Source organism: Myotis yumanensis, unplaced genomic scaffold, assembly GCF_028538775.1.
Source record: "Myotis yumanensis isolate MYYU_CA2020_CCGP unplaced genomic scaffold, mMyoYum1.0.hap1 SCAF_3, whole genome shotgun sequence".
In the NCBI taxonomy this organism is placed as follows: Eukaryota; Metazoa; Chordata; class Mammalia; order Chiroptera; family Vespertilionidae; genus Myotis; species Myotis yumanensis.
Genome location: NW_027223754.1, coordinates 179,630,182 through 179,645,550, shown reverse-complemented (window position 1 = coordinate 179,645,550; position 15,369 = coordinate 179,630,182). Strand labels below are relative to the sequence as shown.

At 52.4% G+C, this 15,369-nt stretch overlaps 1 protein-coding gene and 2 pseudogenes across 1 annotated transcript; all 3 read right to left on the bottom strand.

Moving 5' to 3' along the window:
- Positions 1 to 5,524: 5,524 nt before the first annotated feature.
- On the bottom strand, positions 5,525 to 8,495 carry LOC139006470 (pre-mRNA cleavage complex 2 protein Pcf11 pseudogene; annotated as a pseudogene).
- Positions 8,496 to 8,878: 383 nt separating this feature from the next.
- Positions 8,879 to 11,271, bottom strand: LOC139006469 (double C2-like domain-containing protein gamma). Its single transcript, XM_070408824.1, has 8 exons — positions 11,202 to 11,271; positions 10,723 to 10,974; positions 10,469 to 10,564; positions 10,339 to 10,409; positions 10,051 to 10,160; positions 9,822 to 9,972; positions 9,641 to 9,691; positions 8,879 to 9,004 (listed from the first exon to the last, which is right to left on the bottom strand). Exons 1-8 carry the CDS (start codon positions 11,269 to 11,271, stop codon positions 8,879 to 8,881), a joined length of 927 nt encoding a protein of 308 aa, XP_070264925.1.
- Positions 11,272 to 13,141: 1,870 nt separating this feature from the next.
- Positions 13,142 to 15,039, bottom strand: LOC139005612 (mitochondrial coenzyme A diphosphatase NUDT8-like; annotated as a pseudogene).
- Positions 15,040 to 15,369: the final 330 nt, after the last annotated feature.

The following is a 15,369-nucleotide window of genomic DNA, read 5'->3' as shown; positions in this document are numbered from 1 at the left end:
AATGCTTTTTAAAAAAATATTTTTATATTGATTTCAGAGAGGAAGGGAGCAGGAGAGAGAGCTAGAAACATCAATGATGAGAATCATTGATCAGCTGTCTCCTACATGCCCCACACTGGGGATTGAGCCCATAACTCGGGCAGGTCCCCTGACTGGAAATCGAATCATGACCTCCTGGTTCATAATGGGTTGACGCTCAACCACTGAGTCACGCTGGCCGGGCACAAATGATTTTTTTAAAAACAAAATAAATTATAGGTACTCTAAGCATAGGACACAATGAGCTAAGATGCTTTGTGGCAGCAAGCATCACACAACAGGAGGCTGAGGAGAGCAGGGATGCGTGCAGGATGTATACAAGGAGCCACCCCCCACCCCCAGCCAAGAGGACACAGGAGGCACCACCGAGCCGATAGGACTTGTGGCACCCTGACCCCTGCCCCAACACAGCCTGCATCAGAACCCTCAAAGACTGTACCGGAATTGAGCCAAAATAGATTTCCTTGTAATTTCCAACTGTTAAGACCGCACAGAAGAAACAGTTCCTCAGCAATATGACAGCCCTTGAGCTATCGGAAGAAATCTATTATATCCCCTAGGATTCTCGTTCCCAGGCTCAACATTCCCAATTCCTTCTGATAGTGTTTCCAGTCTCCCCTCTCCAGAGTGTGCTGCAGACCGCTGCTGAGCGTGGCACCAGCACTGAGCACTAAGCTCCGTTGAGATTGGATCAGGTCCACGCTGAGGAACTTGATTCACTTGTTGCACAGCCTGAAACTCCGTGGGTTGGGAGGGTGGGTGGCTGGTTGGTTATTTTTTTTTCAAACCTCACTCACTTTTGAATCTGATTTGTTCACTAAAATCCTGTCTTTTTCACATTCTGCTGTCATTGAAATCTTTCCTAATTTGTATAGGTGTAACTGAGTCTTAGGAAACTATCAAACTGCTTATCATCTCTAAACCCTTTGAAAGTAATAAATCCCAGATGGAAGACGCGAGCTTTAATGTCAGATCAATAATGAGTTTAATTTTGCCGAGGGACAGCGCGACAGGAGCACACACGGGGTGAGTGAGAAAATTAGAAAAGGCTCCACGGAGGAGCTGTATTCAGCTCCGGAAGAGTGAATGGGCTTCTACTCCATCGTATCCATGGAATGCCTCCTATGTGGTGGACACTGGAGATACAGCGGTGAGCAAAACAAGACCAAATTCTCTGTCCACGTGGAGCTCCTATTTGAGAGGGAAAAACGGGAACAGAGAAAAATATATAGCATTTTGAATTGTGGTAAGTGCTAAGGAGAAAAATATTAAGCAGCAAAGAGCAGCAGCAGGTGCCAGAAGTGGAGGGGACGATTGCAAGTTTATAAAGGTGAGTCAGGGAGGCCGCTCTTAAAAGGTGACATGGGGGTGAAGACCTGAAGGAAGCACCTGCAGAAATGAAAGGGAGCTCTCTGAACACAGCCCATATTGCTTTGGCAAAATAAAAAATAAAAAAAAGGTTTGGAAGGCCTTGCTTCCTGTTTCCAAGCAACTGACTCAGAATGCACAGGCTTTTTCCTGGCTGGAAGCCAGTAACCCCTCCTCCCAATTACTCAATCCATCAATCTTCTCAAATCAAATAACGTGAAGAGAGGGGACATTTTAAAGATATTAAATTTTTTGTCTGAATTGAATTACCCTTAATCCTTCCCAAATTAAAATTAGATTCAGAGGGAAAATGCCCTTCTCTCAAACTTGATCTACCCTATTTTCCAAAGTCATGGCTACAGGAATATCTCTAGGTCTAAAGATGCCTTACTTTGTGAGACATCCCCTCCCAATTTAATGCAGTTTTAAAACAAAGATAACTATTTTTCAATTCAAGATCCTAAATAAAACAAGCCGTTGTCAGGTACTCTACTATATAATGCTCAATGTTACAGTCTATGAAAGGGATCTGTGACTTGAGGTCCATGGACTCCGAGGCTCCTTGCATAGAAACTCCCACTATGGACGTTTGGAAGGTCGCAGAAACGTAGAGAGTGCACTGAGTAGGGATAAGATGAGGAAGGAGTGACAGGAGATGGGACCTATTGTGAAGAACCTTCAGTTTCATCTAGGAGGCAATGGAGAACCAAACAAGGTCAAAAGACCCTTAAGATTAGCTTTGCTTTTGACAAAGCATACTGTAGCCACGTTGCAGTGATTGGGCTGCGGTTAGAGGAGGTTGCTTCTTGGAGTCCCACGGGGAGGCGCTGTAATAGACCTGCATAATTACCCTCTGTGAAAACTGTCCTGATCTTCCGTCCCCTCCAAACTCTCCTCCATTGTCAACTCTTCATTTTGTGTCACCATTTTTCCCTGAGCATGTGTCTAACATAGCCCATGAGAAAACACCAGATGGGCCTAAGCAGAGAAGTTCTATACCAGGGGTGGGCAACCCCTGGCACTCTTGCCAAACATAGCACACCAGTAACTTTTGCTGGCACGTGAAACCCTCCCTTATAATCTTCCATTTACAATTTTTTCCTTAATGTCAACTTTTTTATTTTTCAGGTAAATTCAGTGTAGGTGCATCTTAGATAAATAAATAATTTTATATAACAAGTTATCTTAAAGACCATAGACATGGATTGACGAGAGAGGGGAAGAGCAATTTCTAGGCCTCTGCCTTAACTCTCCCTGCCTTCCTAGATCCGACCAGTGTTTTGGTTTCACTCACATACGCTTGTGAATCTTTGTTCTCAGTGATGAATTTTGTTAAGTCTTGTGATAGGAGTAGCCTGACGGAGGAAAGTAGTAGCTCGTGCATATCTCTGAAGATCACGAAATATAAACCTGATGTCAAATCTCTGTCATCAGTGATGCAGCAGCAAAAGTCCAACTGATAATATCAAACGGAGTCATAGAGTTTTCTGTCGGACTCTCAGTGTACATGTATACATTAAAAAATAAATGTATTTTTCATCATCATATACTGTGTTTCTGTCGCTTGAATGAATTTTATTATTTCTTCAAGGTTCTTCACATACGTACACCTTAAGAGATATCAAGTAGGCATAACATGTTCTCAAAAAATTAGGGTTGGCACGCAGAAGAATTTTGAGTCAGAGATTTTGCTGGTTTTGGCACACACTCACAAAAAGGTTGCCCACCCCTGTTCTAGACTGGTGTGCAAGGACAAATACAGAGGGATTGCCCAAATGATGGCACAGCAAAAATCCCAGAGCCTGGCATCTGGCTTAAGGCCCAGTCAAGTAGACACATATAAGTAACTATCACAGTATGTATGTACCAATGTATGTGTATATATATGTGTATGTGTATATATCTATATATGCATTATGTTATGTACATAACATTTAGATTGTAATGCCTATAATAGCCGCCAAATAAAAACCTTTCTTCTTATTGAACACCACTGTGCATTGTCTCTGGAATGCTCAAATAAACCACTGGAATGGCCATATTGCCATTGCTAGTTGACCATAGCACTCACGACAAGAGCTTCAATACCAAATAAACTTAAAGAGTTAGAAAAAACATAGTGGATCAGCAATTTACAGGGTCCTCTCCGTGCAAGTGCCCCTGGAGGGCTCCCCTCTGCAACGTGGCAAATGGAACTTGGAGTGGAGCATGAAAGTCCGGGCAAGCTCTTGAAAATCTGTGTTATAGGCACCGGCTCACTTAGAACTGTTTAACACGCCATGGCCTGTTGCCTTGACAGTTTCTTTATGACACAGCAAATCAGAGAGAATGCTTCCAAACCAGATTGTCACTTTTTTACAGTTGCTGTTACCTCAAGGTTATATTCATGATTCTTTTAAACAGACAGACATTTGGTATTGGGGTGGGCGGGGTCTGTTTAGGGCACCAGGATGCTGGTGGACATCGTTCTTAAATTCTACCACTTTGTGATGTCTTTAATGGATATGGGACCCACTGGGAAAGGAGGTAGCTAGAGGATGAGGCAAGTTTTGCACATGTCCTGTTGCGATCTGGTAGGATCTGCACTGAGATGTTCAGGAAGCATGTGAGCATGCAGATTTGAAGCTTAAGAAGGACACAGAGCTGAAGATGGACATACAGAAACTATTTGTACCAAAACAATAGTTAAAAATTCAGAAGAAACACCCCTCTCCCCCCCAAAATATGTGTGAATATATTTTAAAATAAAGAAGAGGTAAATTTTCTCAGGGAGAAGTGTAAACACGTGTTACTCAGTATAGTCAGAGGACCGGCAGTCTTGGTGTCACTGGGAATGGCCATAAGTGCGGAGTCCCAGGTCCCACCCTGGACTTAATGAGAATTAGTATTTTGGCAAGGTCCTCGCATTATTCATCAGCACATTCAAGTTGCAGGAGTGCTGGAGGACACCGGGAAGAGGGCCGGCGACAGCAACTGGACAGACCACTGCATTTCCAGGCTGACAGAGGAGACCACAGAGGGAGACCATGAGGAATCCACAGAAATCTAGGGAGAAGGGCCAATTAAAAGCAGGCGCATAGAACACCACACAGAATTGCATTTAGCTTACAGGGTGCTAGGAGCATACATGTAACCCATGTCTTTTCCTTTTCAGTCTCTTTCGCTTTCATTTTTTAGCAACTCCAGGTTTTCTAGAGAATATGGACAGTATCACCCTTCCCTGCTCCTCTGGCCTCCAGCCCCATGAGGAGAAAAGAGCATCACGTATCTGGACTCTCCTTACCTCTTGGGATGGCAAATTGCTAATGTGTATGTGTGAGCGATTTTGGGTGGCGAGTGAAAAGTTTGAGACATGAGTAGACTGCTCTGCAAAGGATCTTTATGTTCTAAAGGTAACAAGCCAGCAAAACAAAGGGCAAATTGGACTTCAGGAGCATGCGTTAGGATGTGTACAAATCTACTGGTATAGGAGGGAACCAATCAATCTCTCACTTCCTCTCTAAAACTCAATAAAAACATATCCTTGGGTGGGGATTAAAACCAAAAATTGAGGCCGAAAACCAAGATGGCGGCATAGGTAAACACCGGAGATTGCTGCCTCGCACAACCACTTCAAAATACAACTAAAAGACATCATCCAGAACCACAGGAAGGCTGGCTGAGTGGAAATTCTGCAACTAGAAGGAAAGAGAAAAGCATACCAAGGCTCAGAGGAGGTGCGATGGCAGAAGTAAAATACAGAGGTGTGGAGGTGCATGCGGAGAGGGCTGGCGGCTGAGGACACAATTGTCTTTTTTTGGGGGGGGGTAGCAAAAATAGCTTTTATTTATAATTTACAGTTTCACAAGTGAAAATCGTACATTTTTATACATAACAATTTCATTTTGTTAAATTTGCACACATCTACAGAAGTTTCACACAACAAGCACCGGAAACTGTGCAGGCAGTGGGCTATGCAAATACGAAAATGTATTTATCAACCAAATGATAGCTGAAGGCCCTGCCTCAGCTAGACCATTTCTACAGAGAGTTCTATATATACATAAAAAAATTCTTCACCTGGATCCAAACAGCAGCTTTTTTTTAAAAAAAGAAAAACATACTTTTCTCATTTTATTTAAACTGACTCAACTGTATCATTTTCTGTTTTCATTTAATGGACCTGGTGCAGGGGTCACCCGTACCCTCTGGAACCTAAGAAGGGGAGGGGCTTGCTCAGGCCACGTGACTGGGCACTTCCCATCTTTGCCTGGAGAGGAAGGGGACTGATGTTGAGAGCCCCAGACAGGCCGGGCCCTTGCTGATGGCCTCCCGCTAGGTGCCCAGGCACCCCTCCTACGGCTAAAGCCCACGTCTCGGGAGTAGCTGCGAGAGGCTCTTCTCCACTCAAGGGGTGTTGCTGTGCTGTCCTCTGTACAAGCTGGTGGGGCATCAATTTGTTCTTCTTTAACTTTGGGACTGTCACGGGGTTCCTGCGATTCATTTTTGACAGTGTTCAACATAATGTTCCAAGGGTTTTCAAATGGCGTCTTGCTGGGAGATGGTGTACAATCAAATGAAGATGTATTTTGATCATCTTCATAACATGATGGATGATAAGTCTCTCCATCCACTCTAATGGCATTCTTTAAATGCCACTCCTCCTCTTCTTCATCCCAGTATTGTTCAAACTGTTCTTGACAGATTTCACAACTCTCCACTGCTCCAGCTGGCCCTGCCGGCACACTTCGGAACTCCTTTTCTTTAGCAGCTTCCTGAGTTTTGAGCACAACTTCTTCATGCACCTTTTCAAAAAACTGGCTCTTTGCACGTTCTTCCAAATCAGCTGTTCCCTCACATTCTATCCAGTCTGCTGAACTGTTGTACCAACGTCTATGAGTATCTTTTCTGCTAGCACCTTTTTCAGTTCTATTTTGCCGATAATGCCCGTCCAAGTGATCTGCGTATACATCTGCCTGTGATGTTGTAAACCTCATTCCACAAGAGGAACACTGAATACCAGTGTACAGTCGATTTATAACACTCTCATAACGTTGTTTTAACTCTTCGGTTGTGAAATTGGTAAGATCTGGAACATCTCGATCTTCATTTTGACCTTCCTCCTCTTCAGCGGGAGGCTGAGCAGCAACTTCATTTACTCGTGTTGTCGCTGAACCAGGCTGGGACAATTTGAGAATTCCTGCTTTTAGCAGTTTTGAAAATAATTCATTGACATCCACCTGACTGAGGTGATTATCAGGATCTGCCTTAGGAAGAGCTCCTGAAGGATTCTGAACAAATGCTCCAGGATTTGGTGGATGAACTGGTAAAAATTGTTGTCCCTGGCCAAATGGTACTGGCTGAGCAACGCCAGTCAGAACCTGTGGAGATGCCTGAATGTTTCCTACTGTTCTCGGAGCAGGTAAATTGCCAAAGTTTCCACATTGAGGGCTTTGAAGATTCTTTTCATCAAAAGAGTATCCAGAAGCTCTGCTAAGCGGATTTGAGAAACTCTGGTTCCCAGGGCCATGTGGTCCATTAAAATTGGGTCCTCGAGGCAAATCAAATATTTGTTTGTGTCTTTGGAATTGCAGTCCTTGGGATGGGGCATTAAAAGTATGGCCAGGTGGCTCATGATATGGACCAGTCTGATGGAAAGAAACGGATTCGTTTCTTAGTGAAGGATGATTGTCAAATCGTGCGCCTTGAACACCAAGGGGAGCGTCAAACCTTGATGCTTGCTGGTGTTGTGGACCATGAAATCTTTGAGGAACACCATCAAATCTTGGTTGAACCTGCTGTCCAGGTGGTCCATCAAATCTCTGTGGGCCTGGCTGACCAGTTCTTTCAAATCTAGGACCTGGTTGGCCATGTAAGCCATCAAATCTTGGTAAGAGTGAGGGCTGACCTGGCTGCCCATCAGACCTGAAAGCGTGACAACCTTTCAATCTTGGACCACCTTGACGCAGAGGCCCTTCAAGTCTCAGTCCACCTCCTGGTACAGAACGCTCAAACCTCATTCCACCTCCTTGTTGGACTAAAGGTCCCTCAAGCCTGATCTCAACCCCTGGTTGACCATGTGGACCTTCAAACCTAAGGTTTCCACCAAGTGGATTATGTTGTCTTTCAAACCTCAGACCAGCTACTGACTGACCATGGGGGCCCTCAAACCTCATTCCAACTCCCTGCCGTAGCAAAGGGCCCTCAAATCTGATCTCACCTGCTGGCTGACCGTGAGGCCCATCAAACCTCATTGCAGCTCCTGATGGACCATGACCCCCCTCAAATCTATGTCCACTTACAGGCTGACCTCCGGGATTATCAAATCTAAGTCCACCCACAGGCTGACTGTGAGGTCCCTCAAACCTCAGACTTCCCACAGGTTGACCCCGATGTCCCTCAAACCTGAGCCCACCCACAGGCTGACTGGTAGTTTCTTGAGGCCATTCCTCTTCAGTCTTTTTTCTTCGCTTTGGATCGCAAACATCCTGTTCAGCGCTTCTCTTAGCATTTCTTTCTTCCCTGGAAGGTGGCATAAAGTCTTGCATGTGTGACTGCTTACATCCAGAGTGGCGAATCTTTCCAGCTGAAGGCTCTTCAGGCGATTTATTGAGAAATGTAGGAGTCACATGGATGCTAGATGGATTCCCATTGGGGGGTAGAGGTCGAATAGGCCAAGCAGGATCTAATGAATTGACTCTGACATCCAGGGCATAAAGTTTCTTCAATGGGAATATCTCATTCCATGTGGAACGTAACTGAAATAGACGTTTTCTAGTATTTGCATCCACCTTTTCAAACACACAAATAAATGTTGCAACTAGATTTGTAGTAAAGGCAGCGAGATACTCTCGCCCAACGTTTTTCACGATAGAATCCATAAGGTACAGAACAGGAAGCTTCTCTGAGGAAGGAGCCTTGGCGATTTGGGCCTCGATGAGAGAGACGATCTCCTTGGCGAAGGGCAGGTTCTCCTCGGCTACCATGGTCAGCATATTGATGTGCGGTTTACTATTGAAGGTCAGGTCTTGGAGGGAGGACTGATACTCCCGACAGGCGTCCTCCCGGGCCCCCGCGGGACCAGCCTCGGCCAGCGTTGGCTCTGACATTGTGCCGGGGCGCAGCTGCAGCCGCTCTGGACAACCGCCTCCCTCGGGACCGCGCTTCCTCTCTCCGGCTCCGGCCTCACCACGTGCTGACCGCGGAGGGGTGTTGGGGGACGACACGGGGCAGGGGGGACCCCGGTAGGCAACTCCGCCTTCTCACGGGTGATCTCCGTCCACTTCCAGCCGCCTCAGGAGCCTCTTTCTCCACATGCACACAAGGGCGCTGGCGCAGGTGGCTCCAGCTCCTAGGGGAACCCTGTCCGGGCGCCCTCTTTTGGGGTGCAGCCCCAGGGGTTCCCAAAGATGTGGAGGACTCGGCAAAGAAGGAAGGACACAGACAGCAGCTTTCAGTTGATTCTCTTAGCCAGGGTCTCTAGCCAGGGTCTCTAGCCAGGTTCTCTAGCCAGGCTCTCCAGCCAGTTTCTGTGTTTTATGGTCTTGTTACATCTGTGTTTATACCAGTTGATTTTAATCCTATCCATTTCTATTTCAAAGGCTAGGGCGTTTCTTATCTGCATTCCAGGGAGTAAAGATTATGTAGCTTCAGTGTGACTGTTCGTAGTTAAAGTGATTAACTTCCCGCCTGGCACTTATTTAAGGGGTTTTATTCCCTCCCTAACTCCAGGGGAAAACCTCACCTGGGAAAACAGCCTTTCTCAGGGAGGTATTCCTGTTTAAAACACAGCCTTAAGAGAGGGAGCAAACATATGCCATATACGCCAGGTGCCTTGAAACATAAGCTGTGCAGATGTTTCTTCCCTGCAGCGACTGTGTCAAGCAGCAAGGGTGGACCGGCTTCCGGCAGGCTACCAGCCCCAGGAGTGGCACCCACGTTGACCCCTGGGAGCAGACAGTGAGCCCCACCTGTCCATTCTCTCCTGCCCTCCCAGCTGCTCTGGCCACAGACAAACCCCATCAGTTTCAGCACCTGCCTCCAGGTGGCCTGGGTCTCTGCCCCTGTGGGCTGTGCGTATCCCAGTGCCGCACACATCCTCTGGCCTGGCTGCCCCCCAGGGCTCCAAGCACTCGCAGAACATAGGGGGGCTGGCCTCCGTGTCTCCAGGCCCACCTCCCCACCTGCGTGATGCCCAAGTACCCCAGGCCTGTCGTCCCCTTCACCTCCTGCTCAGTTCCACTGTCCCACGCACCTCATACAGGGACATGCCCCGGGATGTGTCCAGGCGCTCCGGCCTCTTGGTCTGAAAGGGCAGAGAGCCTGGTCACCTTGGCCGGACACTGCCCAAGTTTTTCTCCCTGCCCTCCCCTCCAGCTCCCCCATCACAAGATTGCAGGACCCCAAAGACCTACCTCGTGTGCCACCCGACTCACCATCCTCCGCTTCTCCAGACACACACTGCAGCTCCTGGCTCGGTTGGGCACCGACTTCCTCAGGGGCACCTGCAGCTCCCCCAGGGGAGGCACTCGCCGCCGCCGTGGCCGCAGCCCTGGCCGCAGCCATGGGTCCTCACACACACACAACCTGGTAGCCACCCCAGTCAGACCTGGGCAGGCAAGCCCCACTCTACCCCGTTCCCTCCTGGCCCGCCTCAAGCCTCACCGCAGGGTCTTGCGCCCAGCATCCTGGTGGGTGAAGCCGTGGCAAGTGAGCGTCTCTTCCCAGACAGGCCCTCTTGTGCCCCGAACTGTGCGTGTCCTCAGCTGGCTGGCCTGAGGGCCAGGCAGGGCGGGTCAGGGCCTCCTCAGCCCCAGGGCCCCACCCTAGCCACCTCCCCAGTAGAACCCCCAGTTGTGCAGCCTGATGCCCAGGCCTCGTGGGGAGGATCTGGCCAGGATGGGTCGGTGTGTGGGTGAGGGGCAGCAGCAGGAGCCTGGTACTTGCCCTCACCTTGCTGGCCCCTGGTAGCAGATTGGCTCTGACATAGGTGTCCAGGCAGCCTGAGCCTGGTGGCTTGAGGCCTTGGGAAGAAACAACAGATATGGGGCAGGCCTGTGGCCCAGGCCCACGGCTCAGGGACCCCCGCCCATCCTTACCTTGGCACAGTGTTCCGTGAAGTGCAGGGCGCTGTTTTCCGCATCAAAAAGAAGTGTGAACTCCAGGGTGCCCAGGGTAGCTAAGGGCAGGTGGCATGCAGGTCAGTTCCTCTGGCACCCTGCCACCATGGCACCATGCCTCCTGCCCTGCCCCTCACAGGTCAGATGCCCAGGATGCCTGAGACCCCATCCTGGCTGGGCTGGGGCCAGCGTGTCCTCATCCCCTGCCCCCACTCACCGCTGTTGTCTGAGTCTCCCTCTGGCTCTGGGTCTGGCTGCAGCTGGGGTGCAGAGCTGGTGGGAGACACTGCAGGGTGTGGGCCTGGGGCACCCCGGGCAGGCTCAGCAAAGGGGTAGAAATGCGGGAAGTATTCAGAAATGAGGGGGATGGGCTGGATGGGTCCCGGGTTCACATCGATGGCCATGTGCTCCTGCATGCTCACCCGCTGTGGCCGCCACCAGCCTGCTGCCGCCGTGCCCGCCGTGGGGGCTCAGGCCAGGGGAAGGGACTCAGACAAGCCCCCTTGGACTGGGTATGAGGGGGCCACACTGGGCCGAGACATGGTGAAGAGGCATCACGGAGGGTGCTGAGAAGGGTCCTGGGTGGCAGCCGGGGACCTGAGGACAGAGGGCAGGGTTGGGTGGGTGGGGAAGAAGTGGGGAGCTTCAGCCTGGAGGGGGACCCCGTGTGCTAGCAGCGCCTGCTGGGCTCCTTACCTCTCTGAGAGCTCTGCCACCTGGCTCTGTTCGCTGCTGGCACTGGGTATGCCTGACTGAGGTGACTCATCTGTGTGACCCAGGGCCTCCTGGTACCCGTGAGGGAGGCAGGGGCTCAGAGCCCACCTCCAGGGCTCAGGGGTGGGCACTTCCCTGCCCTCAACTCCAGGGGTCCCTTACTTAGCATGGGGGGAGGGGCATCAGCCTTGCTCCGCCCTTGTCAGCCCCTCTCCCTGTTCACATGCCCTCGGTTGTTTTTACCACCATCATGGGACCTGCTCCAGGGTGAGGAGGCCGGATGCCCAGTGGTGACAGGGGTGTGAGGGGCAACAGAAGGGGTGTGTGGGGATGAAGAGGTAGGTGAGAGGCAAGGGGTGCAGGAGGAGGGAGCATGTGGGGGGGTGTGTGGGAAGGGGCGGGGGTGTGGGGGCACTTTGGAAGGTATGGAGGGGTACAAGGGGCGGTGAGATGGAGGGTTCATGTGGAATGGGAGGGGTGCCCGGGAAGGAGGGGGGCACTTGGAGAAGGGACATCTGCAGTCTGGTCCCTTGCAGCTCCAAGCTTTTTGAAACATGGATGGAATCACATCAACTCCTTTCTCTCCTTTTATGGGCTTAGAATAAAAGCCTAACCCATCACTGAGGCACACCCCTAGGCACCCCCTCATCTCCACATTACTCTTCATGGTTTCCATGAACACCCCAAGCTTTGTGCACGTGCAGCTGCTGCCCTAACTGTCCTACTCTGCCCTTTGACCTGGCTCACTCCTGCCTTTGGTTTCAAGGTCACTCTCTGAAGGGGAACTTGGCTGGCTTTCACCTGCTCAGCATTCCCGTTTCCCAGTCAGTGGTCCTTTGGAGGCTACCCCCTTCCCTATTCCCAGCCTAGGGGGTTCATCCTCCTCCCCAGGGTTGTGCCCCAGACCCTGCCAATCAATGAATTCCAAATCCAGCAGGACACACGACAGGCTCAGGGAAGGCCTGCTGGGTCACAGGCCAGTGCTGTGCAATTCTGGGTCACATTGGCCAAGCAACTCTCTTTTCTGTGGATGGAACACCAGTGCCCCCCTAGAGCTCTCTCTGTGGAGTAGAGTCCGCTCCTGGGAATGAGGCCAACACCGCGGAAAGCACAGCCAGAGAGAGAACCCCTGGATGCAGCCATGCCTGAAGCTACTTTAACCCTGGAGTTCATAATCACCATTCCTCTTATGGCAACATCAGCTAGTGGGTGAAGCTTTCTATCACTTATCCTGGCTAAACCTGCCCAGTCCACATGCCAAAGTCCAACTGTCCCCGCCCCCCTGAACTCTTACACAGAACCCTGTATAATTCCACTATTATTTATATGTGATTGTTTAATGTGCAACCATATGATTATGTGGTCTAAGGTCTCCCCTAGTCTGAACCCCCGCCACTCCAGCTCCCCCAGAGGCCAGGACAACATCTGGCTGGTCCGCAGATGTGACCCCAGCACAGCAGCTGGTGCATGGTGGGTGCTCATTAGTCACGTGCAGGGCTCCTCTCCAGATTCCTGCGGCCCAGCACGTGGTCAGCCAGGCATGGAGGAAGGAACCTACAGTGGCTAAGGGTCTGGGCTCTAGTCAGAGAGGGCCCGGTTCAAATCCCAGCTCGGTCAAGCTGTCTGTCCTCTCTGAGCTTAGCTCACCAGCCAGGAACAGTGCTGGCCCCACTCACAGGGCTGAGGTGAGGGTGGAATGATGCCGAGTACCTGGTGCAGGGTAAGTGCCCACTGCTGTGGGTGACAGTGTGCTTGGACAGGGGTGCCCCAGCCAGGAGACCAGGTGTCCCATGGGGTCTGCTCGAGGTCAGGGCCCTAGCGCAGAAGATGCAGTTGCCCAAGAGTTGGTAAAGGCTCTTTATTCAGTCCTGAGGTGGCGCTGGCCTGGCAGGGTGAGGGCAGGGGCTGCCTGGGGCCAGTCTTCAGCCCCGGAGCCTCCACGCCCCAGGGAAATCCAGGCGGGGCTGGTAGGCGCCAGGTACCAAGACCTGCAGGGTGAACTCGATGATGATAACGGTGAGGCCCCAGACGCGGTGTGGCCCGTGCAGGAAGACAGGCATTGTGTAGCGGAAGTGGCCACCCTTGCAGAAGTGGGTGTAGCCTTGGTTCTGCACCTGCAGCAGGTGGGCCAGGGCCAGTGCAAACACTTCCTCCACCTATGTCAGGAGCAGCAGGAGGGTGGACAGAGGACTGACCATGGCAGCTTCCCCCCATGGGGACAACCCAGTTCCCCGGCATCCTTGCCCCTACTCACTTCCTCGGGGTTGGGCTGGAGGCTCTGGGGATCCAGCGGGTCCACTCCAGCCAGCACCGGCACCACGGTGTTTTTTGCCTGGGCTAGGGAGGCAGGCAGTCAAGGGAAGCATGGCCTTGGCAGGCCTTTGGGGCTGGAGAAGGGAGGCTGAGAGGGAGACCCCACCCTTGCCATCCAGAAGCCATTAGCAGTCAAGGCCAGGTCCATCTGGCCCCTGTCCTGCGTGGGGCTCACTCCAGCCAGGCTGCCCGACTCAGGTTCCCCATCCAGGCCTCTGGGCCTTCGAAGACTATTCCCTCCACTTGGAACAACCTTCCCTTACTTTTACTACCCTGAAACCTGCCGCTTGTCATTCAATCCCTTCCTCCCCTATGGGCCTTCCCCAACCCTCATCCACCAAACTGAGCAGAGCTGGCTCACCCCAGAGCCACTTCCACCGGAACCTGAGCCTCAGTATCCCTGTGAGAAGAGGATAAAAATGCCCCTGGCCCGGCCTTGAGGGGTGGCAGCGGATGGAAGAGGAGGGACAGGCAGGTGCCTGGTGCTCACTGCATTCTGCACCTGCGGGAGTCCATGGCCAGCTCCTTGTCCCTGGGGTCCCCGTGCCTAGCCCAGGGCAGGAGAGCGGGTGAATGGGGTGAAGGATGGCTGTGGCCTCAGAGCCTGGTGGGCTCACCTGGTCATATAAGGGCTGCAGGACACCCCACACATGGTCCTCGGGCACAGCCAGGCACAGCTCCTCCCAGGTCTCTCTCAGGGCCGTGTGCACCACATCCTGGTCAGTCGGGTCACACTTGCCACCTGGGAAACTAAACAGGCACAGGAGCCTGGTCCTTGGACTGCTGAGGGATGGCAGGGCGGCAGAGGGCCGGTGACCCCGAAGCGCCTGCCCCGCGTTTAGTGGGGCCTCCAGACCTCCCCAGGCTCTTTACCTCCTTGAGCAATGGAGGTGAGGGAGAGGGCCTGGGCCTCAGGCATGCAAATTCTGTCTGTGGCAGCCCCCAGGCGCCCACAGGGACCCTAGGGTGTCCCCCATTTCCGCCGAGGGCGGGGCCAGGGCGGGAAGCCGGAAAGCCCCGCCCCACGGCTTTCAAGACTCTGGGACCAAGTCTTCCTACAGCGGCCAGGAGAGGTACTGCCCCTCTAGGGAGCGGGTCCCAGCTCAGAGAGGGGGGTCCCAGCTCAGAGAGGGGGGTCCGGGCTCAGAGAGAGGTGTCGCAGGCACCAGGCGGTGCGGGCGCGCTTGGAGGGAGCCGGCGCGGCGCCTGGGCCGACGGGCTCTCCGCAGACCCATTCTACAGAGGCGCAAACTGAGGCTCGGAGAGGCTCAGTGCCCTCCTGCCAGAGGGGAGAGGAGTCCCGGGCCGTGTACCTGACGTCACCCTTGTGCCTCCCGGCCAGGCAGCTGGACCGAAAGGTGTAGAGCAGCGCAGGGACTCCGCGCACCTAGCACAGCGGCACGAGCACCGCGGCTGCTGCCGGCTACGCATGGAACCGGGCCGTGGCCTTTGCCAGCAGCTGCCCGCAGCGCCGCTGGCCCTCCGCCGACAGGCAGTCGGGCAGCATGTCCAGCTGGGCGCCGCTGCGGGAGGGGGAGGGCAGGCAGCGCTCAGGAGCTCCGAACCCTGGCTGCGCGGTGATGGGGCCCCAACGCCTGCCCCTCCCTCCCCCGCCCTGCCCTTCACGATTGTCTTTTTTAATAGGGAGGGAGTCTCAAGCTCTGAGCTCCAGTTCCAGGTGAGTCTCTGGGGACCCAGACTCATACAGGAGAAATGGGACTGTCTGGCATCGGTCAGAACTCAAGGGCAGCTTTCTCTCGGAGGCACTCGCAGCGATTGCCGGGGCCTCTGAGGACAGGACTAAGGGCAGCCATATTGCTCGCTCTGCCCGCCCTAT